The sequence below is a fragment of the Eutrigla gurnardus genome (assembly GCF_963514095.1).
Source record: "Eutrigla gurnardus genome assembly, chromosome: 6".
NCBI lineage: Eukaryota > Metazoa > Chordata > Actinopteri > Perciformes > Triglidae > Eutrigla > Eutrigla gurnardus.
In genome coordinates this window covers 17,227,471-17,251,456 of record NC_139920.1, presented here as the reverse complement: position 1 = coordinate 17,251,456, position 23,986 = coordinate 17,227,471, and the positions used below count along the sequence as shown (strand labels likewise).

Sequence of the window (23,986 nt, the reverse complement as noted above, 5' to 3'; positions counted from 1 at the left end):
AAATTTTAACAGTCGTCCATTCATATGAATTGGGGGGAGGATGAGAAAAGTAGTAATAGCACACTTCTTGATTTGAATGTATTGGCGTTTAAAGGAATTAGCTACGTTGAAAAGTGACAGACTTCACGGTGAATGTGTTTGAAACTGATAGCAGGCTGTGTGTTCAACTTGCAGCAGGTCACGTGGTTTTATTTTTTATTTGTACGCATATTTTCGGTTTCATTTATTGCAAACGCCATGAAAAGATCTGGCAACCACCGCAGAGCTGCTCACCATCCGCACGGACTGGAATGAAGGTAAGGCTGAACATGTCGATATTGTTATTTTAAAATATTTCGTATTTTGCCAAATTTGAATATATGAATGAGCCAGGTAACGTTTTAATCTGACTTGACTGTTACAATCGGATTGTGGCAGGCCATTTCTTCACAATCGGTTTGCTTATCAAGCTGAGCCAATGTGTACGACGGTACGACGGAGTATTAGGTACGACGGAGAATTAGGGACAGACTAAGAGAAAAAATATATTTTTTTTTTTCAATTACGAGAAAAAAAGTCATAATATTACGAGAATGAAGTCATAATATTAGGTTTACGAGAATAAAGTCGTAACACGAGAAAAAAAGTCATAACATTACGAGAAAAAAGTCGTAATATTACGAGAATAAAAGTCATAATATTACGAGAATAAGTCATAATATTAGGTCTACGAGAATAAAGTCGTAACATTACGAGAAAAAGGTCGTAATATTACGAGAATAAAAGTCATAATATTACGAGAATAAAGTCATAATATTACGAGAATAAAAGTCATAATATTACGAGAATAAAGTCATAATATAAGGTCTACGAGAATAAAGTCGTAACATTACGAGAATAAAGTCATAATATTACGAGAATAAAGTCATAATGTTAGGTCTACGAGAATAAAGTCGTAACACGAGAAAAAAGGTCATAATATAAGGTCTACGAGAATAAAGTCGTAACATTACGAGAAAAGTCATAATATTGCGGGAATAAAGTCGTAATATTACGAGAATAAAAGTCATAATATTACGAGAAAAAAGTCATAATATAAGGTCTACGAGAATAAAGTCGTAACATTACGAGAAAAGTCATAATATTACGAGAAAAAAGTCATAATATAAGGTCTACGAGAATAAAGTCGTAACATTACGAGAAAAGTCATAATATTACCAGAATAAAGTCAAAGTCGTTATCAAGATCTGACGTGACCAGCTCAACCAAACAGCAGCCTCAGTTGCAGTTGACCACTACCAGACAGCTCCTCTTCCACAAAAGAAGCAATTTCTTCCAAGTCCGTGTGGTTCTTTCTTCGAAACAGACACAGTCATTTGCACAATCGCCTGTCCTGATACTGATGATAATTTGATGCTGATGTGCCAGAAGATTAAGTATTTCCTTATTACGACTTTATTCTCGTAATATTATGACTTTTATTCTCGTAATATTACGACTTTATTCTCGTAATATTACGATTTTATTCTCGTAATATTATGACTTTTCCCCCGTAATATTATGACTTTATTCTCATAATTAAAAAAAAATATATATATTTTTTTCTTTCTTAGTCTGGCCCTAATACTCCGTCGTAGGTAAACCCTTATTTTCACATGTTTAAACTGGAGCAATGGCGTAGCCACGGGTGTGCCAGGGTGTGCCGGTGCCACCCACAGAGGCAGCTGGCACACCCCCAAAAATTGCCGTCAGACGATGCGTTGCGACACCGTCACCTGGCAACCTGCCAAGTTTGCTGACGCGCATGTGGCCTCTACAGTGGGCAGGTGTGCACCCATCAGGAGTGATTCTGATTTGCAGTCGTTGTGGATTATGATCCTTGACAGACAGCTGTTCGAACTGAACAACCGTTTTCAGAGTGACTCTTATGAAATAATGAAGGCTGCTGCCTCCCTGCTGCCTGCATCAGGCGCGTTTTGCCAGCTGGACGCATTGCGCGGGCCGAGCAGGCATTATGGACTTGGTTTGGAGGCCTCTGAATTGACTGTGTTTGCGCAACTCATCAAACGGAAAGTGAACGGGGGACATCAGTTCCCGTCCATTATTGAAGTGTTGGACTCATGTGACAAAGATGTTTTTCCCAACATGAACTGTTTACTGCGTATTCTGATAACACTGCATGTTACAAGTTGCTCTGTGGAGCGCCTGTTTTCAGTTGTAAACCGGATTAAATCCACCAGCAGAGCTACAATGCTCACAGAGAGACTGAATAGCATCTCGCTCCTCATGTTTGAAAAAGAGCTCGCGGAGAAACTGGACTCTGATGAAATAATAAATGCGTTCAAGGCCAAGCCACGCCGTCTTGCCCTTTAAATTGAGAGCTGCGCAGTGCGCACAGGTAAGCAGCAATATCGTTGTGTCCTTTACTCCTGATAAGCCCAATAGTTGTGTTCAGATGGTTAAATAGCTTTGTTGATCATGCGTAATGTGGATACGTTATGGCTCTATGAGAGCGCACGAGTACGCGCATGAGTGTGTCATATTTCACTATGTTCATCTCATTGGGCACTGTGTCTGTGTGTATGTTTTTGCGGTGTTTTATTTTTGAGAACACAAAGTGTGCTTTTTTCTATTACCTTGTTATTGATTTATTTGAGAGCATGTCACATGTGTGAATGTTTAGACCTGATGTGAACTACTGTTGACTATTACTGATAGAAGCACACAACGTGTGGGTATTTTTTGTGTTATGAATGTTGTATTCGAAAAGAGATACATTCTTTTGAATGTTTGTGGTGGTGTATACACTGTTGAAAATAAATTTGGCACACCCAGTATTTGCTGGTGCACACCCAATGTCTTTTTTCTGGCTACGCCAGTGAACTGGAGGTATTAAAGCTGTAGTCTACGATTACCCCCCCCCCCCCCCCCCCCCACACACACACACACACCCTCCCCTCCCCTCTGTGCTACTCCGAGCTCGTATCGTTCTCCCCTCGCAGCCTCCCTGTTTCTGAAGACATTTTATGCGAGAAATAAGCTATGCAGTTGCTGAATCTGTCTTTATTTTAGATCGACAACGGTCAGGTTAACAATGAATCAAATCAAATCAATCTTTATTCATAGAGCACTTTTCATACACCAAGTGCGCAGCACAAAGTGCTTTACACAAAGATAAAAACAATAAAGTAAACCCCTCCCACCCTCCACACACACATCCACACACACACACACACACACACACACACAAACGCACACACCCACACACACACACACACACACACATACACATCCACACACACACACACACACACACACACACACACACACACACACACACACACACACACACACACACACACACGCTGGGAGGAGTCACCAGCTGGTCGGGCCGAAGGGACCCAAGGACAGCACCCCCAGCAGCAGCCCGGACTCAGCTCCCAGCGTGGAGGACCCCCCTGAGGAAACTCTAGTAAAACCTTAAAAACTAAAGACATAAGATAGGATAAAAACCATGACAAAAGATAAATAAATGGAGTGAACGGTTAAAAGGATAAGAATAGGTAAGATAAGAAATAAAAATAAAAAATTGTCCCATAGGTAAATAAAACAAATTAAATTATTTAAGATTAATATCGTCTTAAAAAACAAGCTAGAGGAACAAAATAAAACATGACCACATAAGAATGGAGTAAAAATGTAAATATTAGTTAAAAGCCTGATTAAAAAGGTGTGTCTTTAACCTGCCTTTAAAAATGTCAACAGTCTCTGCAGACCTGAGGTTCTCCGGCAGGCTGTTCCACAGGTGGGGGCCGTAGTGGCTAAATGCTGCCTCACCGTGGGTTTTGGTTCTTGGTTTTGGTATGGATGAAAGGCCGGTGCCAGAGGACCTCAAGGTCCACGAGGGTTGATATGGTAAAAGCAGTTCAGATAAGTAAGAGAGTGCAAGGCCATTAAGACATTTAAAAACCAGTAAAAGGACCTTAGAATCGATCCTGAAGCGTTCGATCCTGAACATCCCCTCCGCTTATGAACTCAGGCAGGACGCCGTTTATTTTCCCGGTGTGTCCGGGACTTCCACAACATGTATAAAGCAGTAATAGTGTTTATTACGGCCATGAATGATGACACATTATCAGTGTAAATGCAGCGGGTGCTGATCGGATTTCTCTCTCACCCCGACTGCAGTACGTCCCCGATCCCAAACTGCTCGGCGATCGCTCGCCACAACCCCCCCCTCTCCTCCCCCCAAACTGCTCGGCGATCGCTCGCCACAACCCCCCCCTCTCCTCCCCGCTGCAGCCTCAGCCAGAATCTCACTCTGAACTCAGTTAAACACATGAGAGCCCTGCTCCATACCTGAACTGCTCAGGGCAGAAAGCATCTTGTCCGTTCCAAACGCGTAAGTGAGTCAGGACGAGGCGTGAGCAGGAGCAGGAGAGTGAGCGAGGATTGGATCAGAAAATTCATCCAATAGTAGCCATGCGGACTGGATGGCTACTATTGGATGAATTTGGGTCAATTGAAAAATCATAGACTACAGCTTTAAGTCTGAGAAGGTAAAGAGGAGCAATCTAAAGTACATTCAAATACAATGGAGTTGTGTTTATTGTTATTCAAACTTGGACATTTGACACACGTAGAAAGTGGCTTACTTCTGAGCTAAATGGAAGAAAGAATTAGAATTAGATCATCTCCAAACAAAAAAGGTGTCCACACATGGGGGCTTAAAACCTGATACATCAAAGTATATTGAAATATAAAATACATTTGATGACAGCAGCTAGTGGACCAAATGATGTGTACATTGTGTATTTACAACAATTCATAAATCACAACCGTAATAGCCAATAGTTTTCATGTTTTTTTTTTCGGAATGTAGTATTCTATTGATGTTTATTTTTTGAAACCATGAAGATCGGACGCAATCTGGATGGTTATTAATGTAGTTTATCCAAAGTCAATTTGTCGAGATATTTTAATGCATAATTTAATGTTTTAGACACCACAGTGAGTCAAAGGTTCCTCCACCATCCGTTACAGACTTCAGCAGACCAACTGTTCACGATGAACTCCAGGCTAACCAGGAGCCAGCAGAGGTCTATCTGCTCCCAGTGGGGAAGCCTCAAACTCCAGCTGCTGTACAAGGCCAGCATTCATGGTTTCACCGGCGCAGCCTTTCACCAACGCTGTGACACCCGCTGTTCCACAGTGTCTGTGGGCTACAACGCCTCCGGCTATGTGTTTGGAGGCTACACCAAACAACCCTTCAGTCAGACTGGGCAGTATGTGCATGATGACCAGGCCTTTCTTTTCACCTTCAGTGGAGAAAAGCTCCTCAGATATAAAGTGACTAGCCCCGCATATGCAGTTAAAATGATGAATAACACTGGTCCGTATTTTGGAGAAGCCCTGGTCCTCATGAATGGCAATGATGTAGTGATAAGCAATCCAGGAAGCTATTACACCTTTACCGCTGCAGAAATGCATGGCAACGACCTCAAGCTGACGGATTGTGAAGTCTACCAAGTCAAGGGTGAGTTCACTGTGCATATTATAAATCCAAACTTACTATATATACACTCACCAGCCACTTTATTAGGTATACCTGTCCAACTGCTCGTTAACACAAATTTCTAATCAGCCAATCACATGGCAGCAACTCAATGCATTTAGGCATGTAGACATGGTCAAGACGATCTGCTGCAGTTCAAACCGAGCATCAGAATGGGGAAGAAAGGTGATTTAAGTGACTTTGGCATGGTTGTTGGTGCCAGACGGGCTGGTCTGAGTATTTCAGAAACTGCTGATCTACTGGGATTTTTACGCACAACCATCTCTAGGGTTTACAGAGAATGGTCCGAAAAAGAGAAAATATCCAGTGAGCGGCAGTTCTGTGGGCGCAAATGCCTTGTTGATGCCAGAGGTTAGAGGAGAATGGCCAGACTGGTTCAAGCTGATAGAAAGGCAACAGTAACTCAAATAACCACTGGTTACAACCGAGGTATGCAGAAGAGCATCTCTGAACGCACAACACGTGGAACCTTGAGGCGGATGGGCTACAGCAGCAGAAGACCACACCGGCTGCCACTCCTGTCAGCTAAGAACAGGAAACTGAGGCTACAATTCGCACAGGCTCACCAAAATTGGACAATAGAAGATTGGAAAAATGTTGCCTGGTCTGATGAGTCTCGATTTCTGCTGCAACATTCGGATGGTAGCGTCAGAATTTGGCGTCAACAACATGAAAGCATGGATCCATCCTGCCTTGTATCAACGGTTCAGGCTGCTGGTGGTGGTGTAATGGTGTGGGGGATATTTTCTTGGCACACTTTGGGCCCATTAGTACCAATTGAGCATCGTGTCAACGCCACAGCCTACCTGAGTATTGTTGCTGACCATGTCCATCCCTTTATGACCACAGTGTACCCATCTTCTGATGGCTACTTCCAGCAGGATAACGCGCCATGTCATAAAGCGCGAATCATCTCAGACTGGTTTCTTGAACATGACAATGAGTTCACTTTACTCAAATGGCCTCCACAGTCACCAGATCTCAATCCATTAGAGCACCTTTGGGATGTGGTGGAACAGGAGATTCGCATCATGGATGTGCAGCCGACAAATCTGCAGCAACTGCGTGATGCTATCATGTCAATATGGAAAACTCTCTGAGAAATGTTTCTAGTACCTTGTTGAATCTATGCCACGAAGGATTAAGGCAGTTCTGAAGGCAAAAGGGGGTCCAACACGGTACTAGCAAGGTGTACCTAATAAAGTGGTTGGTGAGTGTTTATATATATATATATATGCAAAACTTTAAAAGTTCAAGTTAAGTTAAAAAAAGAAAAAAACGGTGAGTACGACACAATTTAATCAAAAGGTGAATAACATTAATATTAATGAATAATAAATATGAAATAAATTAATTCAGCCTTCAACTGGATGAACCAGCTTTGTGTGATGGAGTTGTGCAATTGAACATATCCCCCACCCCATTCCAAATAACCAAAAATATGAATGGAGGTTTTGCCTCTGAAGAACATCTTTTACATTTAAACGCATCAATGTAGTGCAAGGTTAGATCTCCTTTGTGTTCTTGTAAGCAATGTGTGGAATGTACCTTTAGGCAACTCAAGGCTTAAAGTGTAAGTTTGGCGGAAATTGAAAATAAAGCTATTTTCTGAATGAAAATATATCAACTAAGCCGTGGAGGAAGTAATTTTCGCTCATCACGCAGTTCAGAGCTAGCACAGGCGGAAGCTAGAGTCCAAAATCGCAAACAGTGGGTTAGCATGGGGCCAACAGCCACACGCTTTCAAAATCGCATTTTTAAACCACTAACATTGCTCAAAACAGCGCCAAACCTCGTCAGCAGCTTGCTCTGGGTGTCTACACATAAAACGAAGCATCAACAACTCAGTTCATGAACCCGAAGTTTATAACAGAAGACAGTTAAGAACACTCACCAATTCTACCCCTGCCAGCTCCTCGCGAAGGATAGTCCGTAAGTGTCGATTACCGAACGCAATGCAAAACGAGGGAGACCACTGAAGATTTCGCCCAGAATAAAATGAGTATACTTTTAAATTAGTGGCAGTTTGGCCAAATATAAGTTAATAACGGTGGGTAAAAACGTCGGGATAGTTTGTATACACTTCCAATCAGTTCAAGACAGCAGCCTTATCTGAAGCACATACATGTCACGCGAGATCTCACACGGGAACACGAGAGCTGCGTTCGGTAATCGACACTTACGGACTATCCTTCGCGAGGAGCTGGCAGGGGTAGAATTGGTGAGTGTTCTTAACTGTCTTCTGTTATAAACTTCGGGTTCATGAACTGAGTTGTTGGTGCTTCGTTTTATGTGTAGACACCCAGAGCAAGCTGCTGACGAGGTTTGGCGCTGTTTTGAGCAATGTTAGTGGTTTAAAAATGCGATTTTGAAAGCGTGTGGCTGTTGGCCCCATGCTAACCCACTGTTTGCGATTTTGGACTCTAGCTTCCGCCCGTGCTAGCTCTGAACTGCGTGATGAGCGAAAATTACTTCCTCCACGGCTTAGTTGATATATTTTCATTCAGAAAATAGCTTTATTTTCAATTTCCGCCAAACTTACACTTTAAATACAATTTGGAGGTACTTAGTTATACATTAGTCCACTACTTCTCAGAGGGAAATATTGTACTTTTACCAACATTTATTTGACAATATTACTAGTTAGGATGCGTCACATTTACATTCTTTATAAAAAAAATATAAATAAACAAATTAACTCCTAACTCCTCATTATTAAGTATATAAAGTAGTTAAGCTCCACTTTTACCAGCTGCTACATTGAAGTGATCAACACATTAAGGCATCAATAATTATAATCCAATGATAAAGACCTGTGGGCCATTCTGCATTGTGAATATACTTTTACATTTTGTAATTTAATTATATTTTAATGCAACTCCTTTTGGTCTAAAGTAACATTTTGAATGCAGGACTATTACGTGAATTGGAGTATTTTTACAGTATACTATAGAAAAAATTTGAATAGATGAATAATATTTTTGTAAAACTTAATCAGATCATTGTTTTTATATAATTGTTTTTGCTCTTCGGCAGAAACCACAGAACTTGAGGAGCCTTGGAGGACTATCACCTGGGAATCTGAGTAAGATGGATACCATCCTGCACATAATGATATTGGTTGCCATGCTTACTAGGGGTGGGAAAATATTTGATTCTTTGGTTTGGTCTCTGGATGAAACGTAGGATACCATCTCAGGGCGCCGAGAGACCACAGACTGCCACGCTGTTTTTGCCTCCATATTCACTGATGAGTGTTTGAGCTGAATTCCAAGCCATATTTATTGCACAATGTGTTGAAATGCAGGCGGTATAAAGTAGCATAGCATTGGAATACGCTGCTTATTACCCATAACAGGAGGATTTATTGATGAGAGAAGTCTTATTCTTATGACTGACTGAGAGCAGCTTTTTCTTAAATGACACATAGAGAAGACAAAATGAACTGTTTATTTCGTTTTATTACCGATGACCAAAAGTAGCCATGTTTTAGAATGAGAGCTGATACATAGTTCCATAATGTGTTGAAATAATGTGTTGAAATGCAAGCTGCATTGATTATTGCATTGAAAGCTATTTATTTGTATATAGGCTACTGTATACTGTTTCTCCTTCTCATATGCTATATCATATGCTCATCGCCTGTAACAGGAGGACTTTGTGTCCATAGAAAGTAAGTAACAGTGCAGTTCTTGAGTTCTTCTCATACATTTGTCCACAGCAATGAATGTTACAATCACAGAAGTCAACTGGCTTTACACAACATATCTCTAACAACCAGGCTAAGAACCACTAACAACCTATTCACTTGATGAAATCTTCTTTATCTACACACGACCCACCACCCAAAACAAACCGGACCCAACTGGAAAACTCATCAAAACTGCACAAAACATACCAAGCCGATTCTCAAACAGACTAATATTTTCCGAACAGTCAATCATGCCAAAGTCATATGGGAACCTGCGGTTAAACCTAGGGGTATATTTGGGGGGCACCTAAATATTAGAAGCCTTCTCCCTAAATGTGACGAAATCAAATCATTATTGTTGGACTCAAATCTGGACTTCTTATGCCTTAGCGAAAGCTGGCTTCATGGCAAGGTTTTAACTTCAATTGTTGACGTACCTGGGTACAATTGTTTTAGAAAAGATAGGACAATTGGCAGAGGGGGCGGTGTGGTTGTCTACATAAGGGATTCCTTCAGGTGCGCTGAAATCGAGTTTGACTATGATTTATCTATTGAGTGCCTTGGGTTAAATGTCTATCTATCTCCGGAAATGCATTTCCGCATTTTAGTCCTATATAACCCGCCCACACATGATAGTGGATTTTATGAAAAATTAGAGAAACTGCTTAAAGCGATCTCTCATAAAACAGAGGTGATGATATTCGGCGATTTCAATATTAACTGGGCAGACAAAAAAGCTAGAAGTAAACTGAAAAGTACTATGTCTAAACATGATTTTAGTCAAATAATTAAAGGGCCAACGAGAATCACTAGATCAACTCAGTCCCAGATAGATCTCATATTTACAAACAGGACTGAACGCATAATAAAAACGTTCAACCTCATAACAGGCTTATCAGATCACAATATGATCTTGGCAGCAAGGAAATTAACCAAGAAACGTTTTGTCAATTAAAGACTAGGCCTACCGAACGTAGATAAACTCATTATACCAAAGCAAGATCTACCAACATTGGAACACGAACTAAATGAAGTAAAGTGGGACGATGTTCTGCAAAGTACTGACCCGAACACATGCTGTAGTGAACTTATGAATGCCATTAATACAATTATCTCAAAGTTCCTCAAAACGTCTAAAAAATCTAATCGAAAAAATTCCCTTCCGTGGGTTAATTCATCTATTAGACAACTAATGAAACAACGTGATTTTGCACTCAAGGCTTGCCTAAAGAGTCGTACAAACACAGCCCTAGCCCTATATAAAGGGCTCCGTAATAGAGTAACAAAAGAATTACGTGCAGCTAAAACAACATATTATATTTCACTTTTAACGGAGGCAAAGGGTAACAGTTCACTTATTTGGAAACAAATGAAAAGCTTAATAGAACCACAGAAAGCTCAAAGCACGGTGCAGGAACTCAAAATTGGAGATCAAACCCTCTCAGACAGTGGAACAATTGCGCAAACACTTAATGACTATTTTGTCGGGTCAGTTGAGGACATAGCCAGAACTTTTAAGACAAGTGTCTGGTCTGGCCCAACCATAGCTGAAAAGAAAGGCCAAATGTTTGAACTCAAACAAATATCTAAGGACCAAGTAGTTGAGATAATTAAAAAACTCAAAACCACCCATTCAAAAGATCTCTTTAATTTAGATATAGCTTTTGTTAAAAGAAATGTTAATGCACTGGCCGAACCGCTGACCCACTTGGTTAATACCTCCATGGTAAGTGGGATGTTTCCTGAAGCCTGGAAACAAGCAAGGGTAATACCAATATTTAAATCTGGAGCAACGGATCAGGTGAACAATTACCGGCCAATCAGCATCCTGCCTGCCCTATCTAAGATTTTGGAGAAGGCGGTTGCTACACAATTAACGAAACATCTCGAAAGCAACATATATCTACATCCATTGCAATTTGGATTTAGGGCAAAATTCTCAACAGAGAGCGCAAATTGTTTCCTTTTGGAACAAATTAAATCTTATATAGACAAAGGTAATTTGGTGGGGGCAGTGTTCTTAGATCTTAAAAAAGCATTTGACACTGTGAACCACAGCATATTAATATCCAAACTAGACAATTATAACTTTGCAGAAAAAACATTGGCCTGGTTCAAATCATACCTTCTAAACCGTGAACAATGTGTTGCTATCAACAATGCCAAATCATCATTTTTAAAAACCAAAATTGGAATTCCACAGGGGTCGGTGTTAGGACCAATACTCTTCAGTATGTTTATTAATGACCTCCCTGATTCATGCCAAGGGGTTGACTTTCAAATGTATGCAGATGATGCGGTTATTTATGCCCATGGTAAAACAACTGCTGCAGTCTCCCATATGCTAAATGAACATCTAGAGGCTGTAGCTCTTTGGCTTGACAAGTCCTGTCTGGCGCTTAACGTCAATAAAACTGTGTCAATTTGCTTTTCCTCTGGGAGGCGCCCTACATCAACTGCTCTAAATATTAATATCAATAATCAACCAATCAGCCAGGTCACAGAAGTTAAATATTTAGGTCTAATGTTGGATGCTCATCTCAAATTTGATAAACACGTAAAGAAAATCAGCAAAATGATCAGACTGAACTTATTTACCTTCAGACTAATCAGAGAATGTTTAACATTTGAAGCAGCCAATATATTTTTACACTCAATGATCCTCTCACACCTCGGCTATTGTGTAACTGCATGGTCGCAGGCAAGTCTTTCGGTAATCAAACCTCTGGAGAGACTTTACAACCGTGCATTAAAAACTTTAGGTAAGAGGCCGCTAAGATCTCATCACTGCGATGTCCAGCGGGACCTGAACATGCTCAGCTTTGATAGTTATATAGCTTTATCCAACATCAACCTAATTCACAAGTGCCTGCATGATCGGGCCCCTCAGGTTCTCTGTGACCTGGTCCAACCGATGCAGGTTGTAGGGCGGTCCACTAGAAGTGCTGCTGCAGGGAATTGTAGGGTACCTCACCGAAAAACCTCCTTTGGCCAGTCTTCATTCCTCATTAAGGGAGTTAATATATGGAACCGTTTACCCACAGAGCTCAAGGCAATTCATAGTCATGGACGGTTCAGGGGCAAAATTAAGGAGTTCCTAAAAGACAACCAGGTATGTAGCCATTTATAGGGAAATGTGGGTATTTTATGAGTGATTGTGTGTCTGTGTGTGTGTGTGTGGGGGGGGGATTATTTATGTGTGTGTGTGTGTGTGTGTGTGTGTGTGTGTGTGTGTGTGTGTGTGTGTGTGTGTGTATGTGTGTGTGTGAGGGGGGGGATCATTTATGGATGTATGAATGTATGTGTGGGGGGGTGGGGGGGGGGGGCGACGATGACTATGTATGTATGCATGCATATGGATGGATGGATGGATGGATGGATGGATGGATGGATGGATGGCTGGCTGACTGACTGGAGGGATGAATGGATAGGATGCTATTGCTTATGTACAGATGGATGGATGGTTGATTGGAGAGACGGACAAATTGATAGGATGTTTTTCTTAAACATGTTCTTTTTAAGTTATTTTAAAGGCCGGGACGGGCATTGGAAATTAGCTAAGGCTATAAATGCTATGATGCTTTCTGTTGGATTGTTGCACAATCCACATGACTTGTATCTGTCCCTATCAAATAAACGTAAAATGAAATGAATGAAATTAAATCTTTTCTTGTTTCTACAGAAAGAAAATGGAGATGATGGAGAGCATTAAGATGTACAAACCTACAGTGAGCTCTGTGTCCCAGGTCCGGGTCCTGCTCATTGGACCGGTTGGAGCTGGAAAGTCCAGCTTCTTCAATTCTATCAACTCTGTGTTTAGAGGCCATGTCACCAGCCAGGCCATGGCTGGCTGCTCTACCACCAGCCTCACCACACAAGTTAGTTCCTGCCACTTAGTGATTTCCATTTGTGGTGTTTGACTTCAAAAGGAAAAAGGTGCCTGGCTCCCCATCATGTGGTTCTTTTACTCCTTTGCTTTGTTTTCAACAGTTTCGCACCTACTCTTTGAAAGCTGGGCGAGAAGGGAAACCTCTGCCAATCATCTTTTGTGATACCATGGGGTTGGAGGAAATCACAGGGCTTAATATAGATGACATCAGCAGCATCCTTAAAGGTCATCTGCCAGATCGTTATCAGGTACAGGTTTTTGTGTCATTGAGCAGGATAGTGAATGTTTGAGCCTTTGATTTGGCTGTAGTTAACTCGAACTTTCCTTGTCCTTCCCTTCAACTGTATGCCTCAGTTCAACCCCTCTGCTCCTCTGAATTCGGAGGCCGATGGCTATCGTAAATCCCCAGAGCTCAAGGACAGAATCCACTGTGTTGCCTATGTCACTGATGCCTGCAAGGTCTCCATCATGCCCACAAAGCTGGAGGAGAAGCTGGACGCTATCCGCAGAAAGGTCAACTTGATGGGTGTGTGAAATCGACTCCCACTTCATAAGGTTGTAGTCGTACTGTATATGATCACTCTTAATATTGGTTGTATGCTATTTGTATCTCAACATGGTACAACAAAAAACTCTATTGAAGGGATAGTCATTCCCCTGCTCCCATGAGGCTCCACCTTCACCGAGCCTACAGCCAAGACAGTGGTTTACAGCTGTTGGAACTGCTTACATTTACTGTATCGCTGATCAACACTGTAAACTACGAGCTTACAAATACCAAATGCAGTATTTCTACTCCTCCTACTCTCAGGTGTGTGCTTGTGCGGAAGGTTTCAACTTCTTATAGCTATTGCTTAAGTGTGAGATGTATACTCACATTTTCACAGTGGAGTGAAACAGTAATACCAATGTACACTTCATTCCTTTAATATTCTTCAAAGAGACACTCTACTGTATATGGTCAGTGACTTGTAAACAATATATAGAAGAGAATTTAAATGACACAACACAAAAGTAAAGTGTTGCTACCTGGAAATCTACAGCGTTTTGGAAATCTTTCTGCTCTGGTGTTTCCAGGGATTCCTCAGCTGGTCCTGCTCACTAAAGTAGACGAAGCCTGCCCTTTGGTGAGCAAGGATGTGAGAAACATTTACAAGAGTGGTTACGTCAAGGAAATGGTGAGTGTTCAGCCGACTTGACTTAATTGATATGAGCACAGAAGGAGAGACAGGTGAGAATGCAGAGCAGCTTTTAAAGGTAGATGGAACAGGGGTGTGTGTGTGTGTGTGTGTGTGTGTGTGTGTGTGTGTGTGCGTTCTTTCCAAGGCAGGAGCTTTTGTTTTGTCCTCTTTGCATCAGGTGTGGTCACATGATCCATCCTGGCCATTTTAGGTAGTTTATACAGAAGAAAAGGATTTGGATTTGCAGTACTGTAGAATTGTAGTGCGTTTTCACAAGGGATGCACCGATCCGATACCCAGATCGGATATCGGCTCCGATATTGACTAATTAGCTGGATCGGATATCGGATGAATGAGGCCGATCCAGCATTCCGATCCAGTCATTTCATTTTTATTAATATCAGACACAGCAATACAGTTACAGCGATCTCGTCACTTCAATTCGCAACGCTGGTTACGTCATCACGCACTAGCAGCTAGTGATGAGCAAACATAGAGCAACATGGAGCAAGCACCGGTTAATTAAGCCATTGTTTGTTGGGTTTCAGGCAGCTGCTATATTTTATATTACATTTTAAAATTTGCAGTGCACTTTACATGGATACAAGTGTTATTTATTTATTTTTGCTGCTAATGTACACTTTGTTATTTGTTAATACATAATATTAAGTACATTTATATCTGTGTTCATTTGTTACCTTTTTTAACAAGGCTAAATGTTTATGTCAAGCCTGATGCCTTCACTCACATGGCAAGGTATACGGTTCATTCATTCAACAGTAGTATCGGATCGGTATCGGGTATCGGCTGATATGCTCAGCCAAGGTATCGGTATCAGATTGCATCGGAAAAAACTGGATTGGTGCATCTCTAGTTTTTACTATATTTTACTTTATGGTGTAGTATTGAAGATGTAGAAACACAACAAAAATGTAGGTGTTGTTTCACAGAAGTTGGCACAATCCGTTCTTTAGAAAAACATCTTTTGTGATCCAGATGCAGGAGGTCGGCGCTCGGCTCGGGTTGCCAATGTCTTGTGTCGTTCCAGTGAAGAACTACAGCGAGGAGTTGGACTTGGATCAGAACTGCGACATCCTCCTGTTGGGAGCCGTCATCCAGATGCTTCGTTTCGCTGATAATTACTTTGATGATTGCAGTGACAGATTCAGCAGCACTGCATAATAGCTGTTAGAGAAGACAGACACACACACAGGTAGCAGGGCCGTCATACTATTATTTTGTCATTGTAGCAAACCCATCTTGTTTTTGTGCTTGCTGTTTCTTGTTTTGTTCTTGCTGTTTCTCGTTTTGTGCACCAGAGGGCAGCTTGCATTGTTTGCAAGCCAATCTTAAAAAAAAGGCAGTTGCCTGATTTAAATGCATTTTGACATGATTTCTCCACATATGCGTTTCATGTTTTGGGGTGGTTTTAAGGAGAATATAATTTCATCTGTTTATATATATATAAACGTCTTAACGTCATTTAAAACGTTTTAAATAGTGACATTTTATTTTGAAGACCACTACTTCCTACCGGGCAAAAAAGCCACAGTACGGTAAGTAGTTTAAGGTTAACTGAAGAGTGTAGGGCAGCAAAACAGAATCGGCACCTTGATAACGGAGGCATCAAAAGGCATCAAAAGCTAAGCATATTTTATTATTATTATTATTATTATTTGTGTAAACAGAAATGTGATTGCTTTGTTTTCTTTGTTTCGTCAGTTCTCACTTTTGTTTATGGAACTGGAAAGCAATAAATAATAAACCATCAGTCGAGTCTATTACCATCATTCGGAGGGTATGCTACAGTCATATACAATACTTTGACAGTTTCAAGTGATACTGGAGTATCTGATACAATATCTTACTACAGCATGCCATAAAGAATGTCTTGGTATAGTATGCAATGTTTTTTTCATTTAAAAAAAAAGTGTAGTAATCAAATGATGACGTTTTTTATTGCATAGTATAGTCATAAAAAAATGCCATAGCATAGTAAGATAGCCATCAACAAATGTCATAGTAGAGTATGGATGTCACAGTTCTGATCCAACTATGACTTATGACATGAAGAACATTTTGGTGTAGTGTGTCATAAAATGTAATAATTGTATGTAACAAAAAGTCATTGCGTTTTATGTCATAGAAGGACAGTATAAAATATCACAGTATAGTTTGTCATAAAAAGTAATAATTGTATGACATGACAAGTAATAATATAAAATGTCATTATCATAGTATAGTTTGTCATAAAAAGTCATAATCGAATGTCATAGAAGGTCATAGTATAAAATGTCAGTATAGTTTGTCATAAAAAGTCGTAATTGTATGTCATAAAAAGTAATAATATGCAATGTCATAGTATAGTATGTAAAAAGAAAATCATATAGTATGTTGAAAAAAGTCGGAAAAATTATAGCATGTAAAAAATGCATAGTATTCTATATCATTAAAAGTCAGAATTGTTTGTCATAAAAACAATTGAAGCTCTATCCACATTCTTTGTCAGTTCTTTGTGCTCAAGACAATTTGATGTATTCATAGTATAGTTTGTCACAAAAAGTCATAATTCTATGTCATAAAAAAGTAATAATATAAAAAGTCATAGTATAAAAAGTTATAATTGTATTTCATAAAAAGTCATAATATAAAAAGTCATAATATAAAAAGTTATAATTGTATTTTATACAAAGTCACAGTATAAAAAGTCATAATATATGTAAATGACCACTTTTGGATTTCTGCTGTTGCTTGAATTGTGCTGTTTAACAATAATACGGGTTAGGAAAAGTGCAAATATTTATGCAAATATTTTCTGTGATTTATTGTCTTCATATTCTTCATTTATTCATTAATGTTCTGACTTCTTATTTGATATGACGTGTGTACGTGTGGGTGCACGATATGACCTGGAAATGCCTTCGCTTGTATCATGATATTTGTCCCCGGAAATGCCTTCGCCTGGCCTGTATCATGATATTTGTCCCAGCGGTAGCCCCATAGTTTGTTTTGGCAGTGCACAAAGGCAATGTGGCATCATGACTTTTCGTAAATATACACGCCACTGCCTGTGGCGTGTTATCTGTACGAGCTAATCCACGTGTGTTGTACGTTCCGAGTGAAACGACCCATCACATCCGCGTGTTTATCAGTGCCCTCTAGCGAAACGACCCATCACATCCGCGTGTATATAAACGCCGTTTAAGGTTAGGGTTAGGGTTTGGCGTTGATAAACCCGCGAAAAGGCAGTTGTGCGTAGTGATAACACGCCATAACGGCATACGAGTTGGCATGTCATACATACGCCGATTCATGAGATCAGTCTGACAAAGGAAAGGAGTTTGAAAGTAGCTGGCGGGCGCTAGCGTTACGAGGGGACTTTACTCCGTGATCTATGTGGCTGGTATTGCACTTTGTTTGCACATTTGCACTTTGTTCGTGGGAACCCGTTAATAGTGATGGTGAGATGAAGCCTCATGAAACATCAAAGCCTCTCGGCCAGATCAACCATCAAAGTGGTTCCCCAAAGCTTCAAATATGTACGCTAGGGACACCTAGTGGTGAATGAAATTATGAAGAAAGTAAAAGAGTTTCCAGTCAACCTAACATGAGATGTTTGCTGTGCCGATCCAACATCAAATCATTTGAGAATTAAAGTCATCTTGGTGATACATGTGTGTGAGTGTGCCTTTCATAAATAGTTCTGAACTCAAGATAGAAAATAAGTCATTTGGTAAAACACAGAACTGGATTTGAACCTACAACATTTTGATAATGTGTCTCAGTCCTTAGCCACTACACCACCTGAAACATGAGATAGTAGTTATACTTATAATGATATATAATAACAATCATTTGTAATGTAAGTAATGGATCCATTGAGGTGGGTCATTGCAGCTCTATCCTGGATCCGAACTTGCAACACTTCGACATCATGTCCAACTTCTTAACCACTACACCACTGCTTCTTTGTAGTATTAACAGCAGTAGTAATAATTACAATAATGATGTATAATAATAATAATAATGATGAAGTGACATATGAGTCAAAGTGGTAGGCCTACACTAGTGATGTTCAAATGAAGCTTCGTGAAGCATTTTCTTTATTTTCTGAGCCCAATAGATGGCGCTCTCTGTTCAACAAAGGGGTGAAGGCCGATATATTTCCATTGCTTTCATTGCATTTGGACATCACTAGCCCACACGTACACACGTTAATTTTGACAGCACTAATAAGAATATATAAGAATAATGATAAACCCACGAGTTAGTATTCGTGTATGAGGCATCTTTATAGTCGTAATGTCCCGCCAACTGCAAACCTGGCTGTGTTCGAAATGCCTTACTAATGTACTACATACTCAACGTGTATGTACTGCATACTGCCTACTAAATTAACGTTGGAGTATGCTGTTACCCTCAGACTGTTCACATTATACACGTCTCATACTACATTTTTTTGTATTTTTAACTTTATTGACATCTTTTTACAGGTAGATGTTAGCGGTTCTAGATCCCGTTTAATGGAAATTGCTTATCAAAATATATAGCATGATTACTATTACACTTCATTAAATATTTCTACATCTATACAATGCTATGCATAAGTTTACTCACCCCATGCCTAAGTCATGCTAAAGAGGAATAAAAAAATCATCTTTTGGGAATGGATCCTAATGCCCTAATTAAAAAAATGAGGAAAAATCCTATAGCATGCTAGTTAGCCTAATGATTTCTCAATGCAAATCAAACCAGCTAATAGGCAATCTGAATAGCACCATGCCAGTCTCTAGGTTTGTGAAGGGTATGTGAGGATTGGGATTTTATTTCAACTCCAAAGGCCCGGGTAACGTTATCAGAATGCATAGTATCCTGGATCCATGTAATAACTGGCCTTTAAAAATACAAATCTGCCTGCCTCTATGGGAGTTTAACATAGGGGTGCCCATACTTACAATACCCTGTATTTTAATGAAGAACATCCATTTCTTTACGATACATTATTCATTCACAAAGAAAATTGGTGTCCTAAAAGGCAGGATTTTTCCTCATTTGTTTAATTAAGGCATTAAGATCAATTTACAAAAGATGATTTTTTCCCCTCTTTTTAGTCAACTTTAGCATGGGGTGCCTAAACTTTTGCATAGCATTGTACATACACATACACACGTATACACGTATACACATACATACAGCTCCACAACAACCTACTCTAATCGAGTGTTCTTGAATGTAGCCCATTTGACACGTGCTTCTGTTGTTAACGCGTGTCAGCGTCAAACAGTGTCCATATCGACTTTTTCCGGTAGATCCTGAGGCCTCGGGTGTTGATCGGTTCTGTATAGTTCTTCATTTACATAGAGCTTATCAACAACCAGGCGCACTTTGTTTCCTTTTTGCCTGAGAGATTTCATGACTTTTTCGTCGTTTTTCCACTATCTCCACTGGATATTGATTGCTCAGATAGAACGATGTGCCTTTCAGATTCTTACTGAGGCCAAGGACATACTTTATATTTAAAGCTAGCGAATTTCGCAACCAACGGTCTTGGGTAAATTCCTTTCTTGGTTTCGGGGACCAAGCCTATGGACTCGTTCTAAATTAAACTTCTTGAGCTCTTCCTGATTTTCCATTACATTCCTCTTTGTTAGTGCAGAAAATATTAAAAAACACGAGGAAACATACAAATTAGAGAAGTTACGCCTCAGCCAAAACGATCAGTGGAACCCGATCGCTTCATAGCTTTATACCAATTTCCAAAGATAAGATACGGATGAAAAGAATATCACAGGATACAATATTCACAGATGTCGATGCAGGACAACAATCGGATTCAGAACACTTGGATACAGAACACCTGGAGGCAGAACACTCGCAGTCAGATCAGCCACAAAACGACATTTTCCAGCCAGGAAAATACATTGCCTGTATCTATGATGATGACTGGTTCATTGGAAACATTGTTGAACGTTCAGATGAACATCGTGACGTTTTTGTGAAATTCATCTATGGATAACTATTATCCAAGAACTTGTGGAAGCAGTAACATCATTTTGTCATGGTCCTTTTGGTCACGTTTGAATTGGCGAGCACTGCGTCCATAGATGAATTTTACAAAAACATCACCATGTTTATCTGAACCTTCAACAATGTTTCCAATGAACCAGTCATCATCATAGATACAGGCAATGTATTTTCCTGGCTGGAAAATGTAGTTTTGTGGCTGATCTGACTGCGAGGTTTCTGCCCCCAGGTGTTCTGTATCCAAGTGTTCTGAATCCGATTGTTGTCCTGCATCGACATCTGTGAATATTGTATCCTGTGATATTCTTTTCATCCGTATCTTATTTATGGAAATTGGTATAAAGCAATGAAGCGATCGGGTTCCACTGATCGTTTTGGCTGAGGTGTAACTTCTCTAATTTGTATGTTTCCTCGTGTTTTTTAATATTTTCTGCACTAACAAAGAAGAATGTAGTGTTCTTAATGTTTTCTTTTGCCCATTGAAACATCTCCATTGGTGTCAGAATGTGGTTTGCATCAGTGGCCTGCAGACTTGCTCATGCTGCAAGTCGCTTGTCACAGGTGGGTCTCTTTCATCGGGGATAAGGGGTTAATTTGTGATTTTCAGGAAATTAATGGCCAGCAGTCTAAATATTTAATTGTTTGCCATCACTGAGCATAATACTAAGTTATTTCCACTATTTTCATGCTTTATCATCACTAAATTCTCCCTGATCTACATTCCAGACTTCTGGGGAAAAAAAAGGGGGTCCAAATATGGGGTTCCAAAAGTGTCACCTCTGCCCGGGAGGGTTTTTGGACCCCCATAAAACCCCCACCAGGTGTACCATACCCTTCAAATTCATTTTGGCAAGAGCAAAGGTCCCACATATAACAAATAATCCTGTTTGGAATAAATGTGATCATTCATCGTGGTGCTAGGAGCACCCAAAAAGTGAAAAATAATTTTGGCCGTCAAAAAAAAATTGGACTTTGGTGACCCACCTCTCACCCAAACAGTAAGGAATGTTGGTTCTGCCTGTAGAATTGTGAAGTACACATTACATTGAACTAACAGAGCAATTTTCAGCCTTCTATCACTATTAGAACAGAAGTTATAGGCCTCCAAAAATGCCAACAAATGAAATGCGAAATTCCAATGTGTCAAAAAGGGGTGTGGCACTTGAAATTCAAATGGACGCCACGGGCAAACCGTTTGAGATATTCACCTGAAACTTCAGATTCCCTCGTTTGGTAACATAAGGCATATTTTCACCGCTTTTCAGCAAAATCTGAGAGGTGTCATGTACATGATACCCCGATTTTGGCTGTTTTCACATGGAATGACCCTAATGTTACAGTACATTAAACCTAGGAGATCCAAACAAAAACAAAACAAATTAACAAAAAAATCTAAGCTTTATGGTACGACAAATACGTCATATTAACCCTTAAGAGTTCCTGGGGACATTTTGTGCCATTCTGTTTTTTATTTTCAAGCCATTTTGTCTGTTTTAAATGAATATAGCTCACATTTTTCAGAAGATATTCATTTTTGAAACATTTTAGAATTTTCATCTCAGTTTGTTAAATTAGCCTAAAATGGCTACGCTACACAAAAACCGACACATTTGTTCCTAGCGACAAAAAATGTCCCATTGAAAACCATTGAAAATGGCTTTTTTTAATCCCACATTTATCTCAACATAACTAATGCATTCCTTTATGTTAATATTTCCTTTTGGACTACTGGCTTTTCATTTAACAGTTTTATATATGTCCACCAGGTGGCACTACTTTCCCCCCATTTTAAGCATGTCTCAAAATGTCACTCTTTTTACTGTTTTCTGCAAGGGGCCTTGCTACTAAAATGACAAGTGTGTGTCATCTTTGATGTTGGATAATGGTGTGTGTGTGTGTGTGTGTGTGTGTGTGTGTGTGTGTGTGTGTGTGTGTGTGTGCATTCTTTCTTTCCCAGGCAGTAGCTTTTGTTTTGTCCTCTTTGCATCAGGTGTGGTCACATGATCCATCCTGGCCATTTGAGGTAGTTTATACAGAAGAAAAGGATTTGGGTTTGCAGTACTGTAGAATTGTAGTGAGTTTTTATCTGTGTTATCTAATTCAGTTAGATTCACATGTACTTTATGGTGTAGTATTGAAGATTTATCAACACAACAAAAATGTAGCTGTTGTTTCACAGAAGTCGGCATAATTTGTTCTTTAGAAAAATGTCTTTTGTGATCCAGATGCAGGAGGTCGGCACTCGGCTCGGGTTGCCACTGTCTTGTGTCGTTCCAGTGAAGAACTACAGCGAGGAGTTGGAGTTGGATCAGAACTGCGACATCCTCCTGCTGGGAGCCGTCATCCAGATGCTTCGTTTCGCTGATAATTACTTTGATGATTGCAGTGACAGATTCAGCAGCACTGCATAATAGCTGTTAGAGGAGACAGACACACACACAGCTAGCAGGGCCGTCACACTATTATTTTGTCATATACAATACTTGTCACACAATAATGTCTTGGTATAGTATTCAATGTTTTTTCATTTTAAAAAAGTGTAGTAATCAAATGATGACGTTTTTTATTGCATAGTATAGTCATAAAAAATGCCATAGCATAGTAAGATAGCCATCAACAAATGTCATAGTATAGTATGGATGTCACAGTCCAGACCTGCTTGTATTAACTGGTGCACGTTGTGTGTCCAGGTCATTGAACCCTCTCATGTTGAGATATATCATCAGGATCATACATTGATGGCTGTACTCTTCATAATCAGTTAAAATAATAATGCTCCATGTGCAGGATAACTTAAAGGTCCCATATTATACGGTTTTTCCTCAATTCCACACAGTTGTCAGAGGTCCAACAACACTGTATTCAATATACATTGTCCCAAACCCATCCATGGTCCTGAATTTCAGCTGTCTAAACGTTGCTCAAATGAGCTCTGCTGAGAACAGGCTGGTTCTGTGCCTGCACCTTTAAATGCTAATGAGCTCCGTCTCTCATCGCCTACTTGGAGAGCCACGGAGACGATGCCGCTTACACTAGCGGTAGCGTACTCCAATGTTTACGTGGATGAATCGCTATTGCTCGCCTATGTGGCTCAGGTTGCTGGGTCCCATATGGTTGGGGCAGATCCTTTTTACGAGGGTCAGTGTCGAGGCAAAGCCAGCTTTGTACTGACCCTCTTACTGAAGCAGACCGATTTGAAGACGATGGCACTGGTCTTCAAGGCCATCAATGGAACGGCACCCATCTACCTTCAATCACTGGTCAAACCACACGCCCCGATCGCTCCTCTACTTCAGCTGGCCGGCTGGTACCACCATCGCTGAAATCAAACAAAAGTCGCTCAGCAAAGTCCAGACTCTTCTCTGTTCTGGTCCTCAGTGGTGGAACGAACTCCCGACCAATGTCAGGACAGCAGAGTCATTTGCCATCTTCCGAAAAAGGCTCAAGACTCACCTGTTCAGACTTCACCACGACTCTACATAGCATGACCCACTAACACCCCCCACCCCCCCCCCCCCCCCCCCCAAAAAAAAAAAAAAAACTTACCTATAGCACTTTGATCATAGCACTGTTGTTCTTAAGGTATGTTTGCTGAACAGCTACGACTTTACTCAGACGAGGACCTAACACTTGTTTAGCAATTACTT

At 40.2% G+C, this 23,986-nt stretch overlaps 1 protein-coding gene across 3 annotated transcripts; it reads left to right on the top strand.

Annotated features, from left to right (window-relative positions):
* The first annotated feature begins 217 nt into the window (after positions 1-217).
* On the top strand, positions 218-22,803 carry LOC311015182 (interferon-induced protein 44-like). Of its 3 annotated transcripts, none has more exons than XM_084012300.1 (8): positions 218-296; positions 5,023-5,515; positions 8,591-8,639; positions 12,928-13,123; positions 13,236-13,382; positions 13,489-13,660; positions 14,212-14,312; positions 22,565-22,803. In XM_084012300.1, exons 1-8 carry the CDS (start codon positions 291-293, stop codon positions 22,748-22,750), a joined length of 1,350 nt encoding a protein of 449 aa, XP_083868426.1. In that variant the 5' UTR covers positions 218-290; the 3' UTR covers positions 22,751-22,803. The 3 variants fall into 3 exon arrangements, with proteins under 3 accessions (XP_083868426.1, XP_083868425.1, XP_083868427.1); XM_084012299.1 differs by lacking the exon at positions 22,565-22,803 and adding an exon at positions 15,312-17,886; XM_084012301.1 differs by lacking the exons at positions 218-296; positions 22,565-22,803 and adding an exon at positions 15,312-17,886 and having other exon boundaries at positions 5,008-5,515.
* The last annotated feature ends 1,183 nt before the right edge of the window (positions 22,804-23,986 follow it).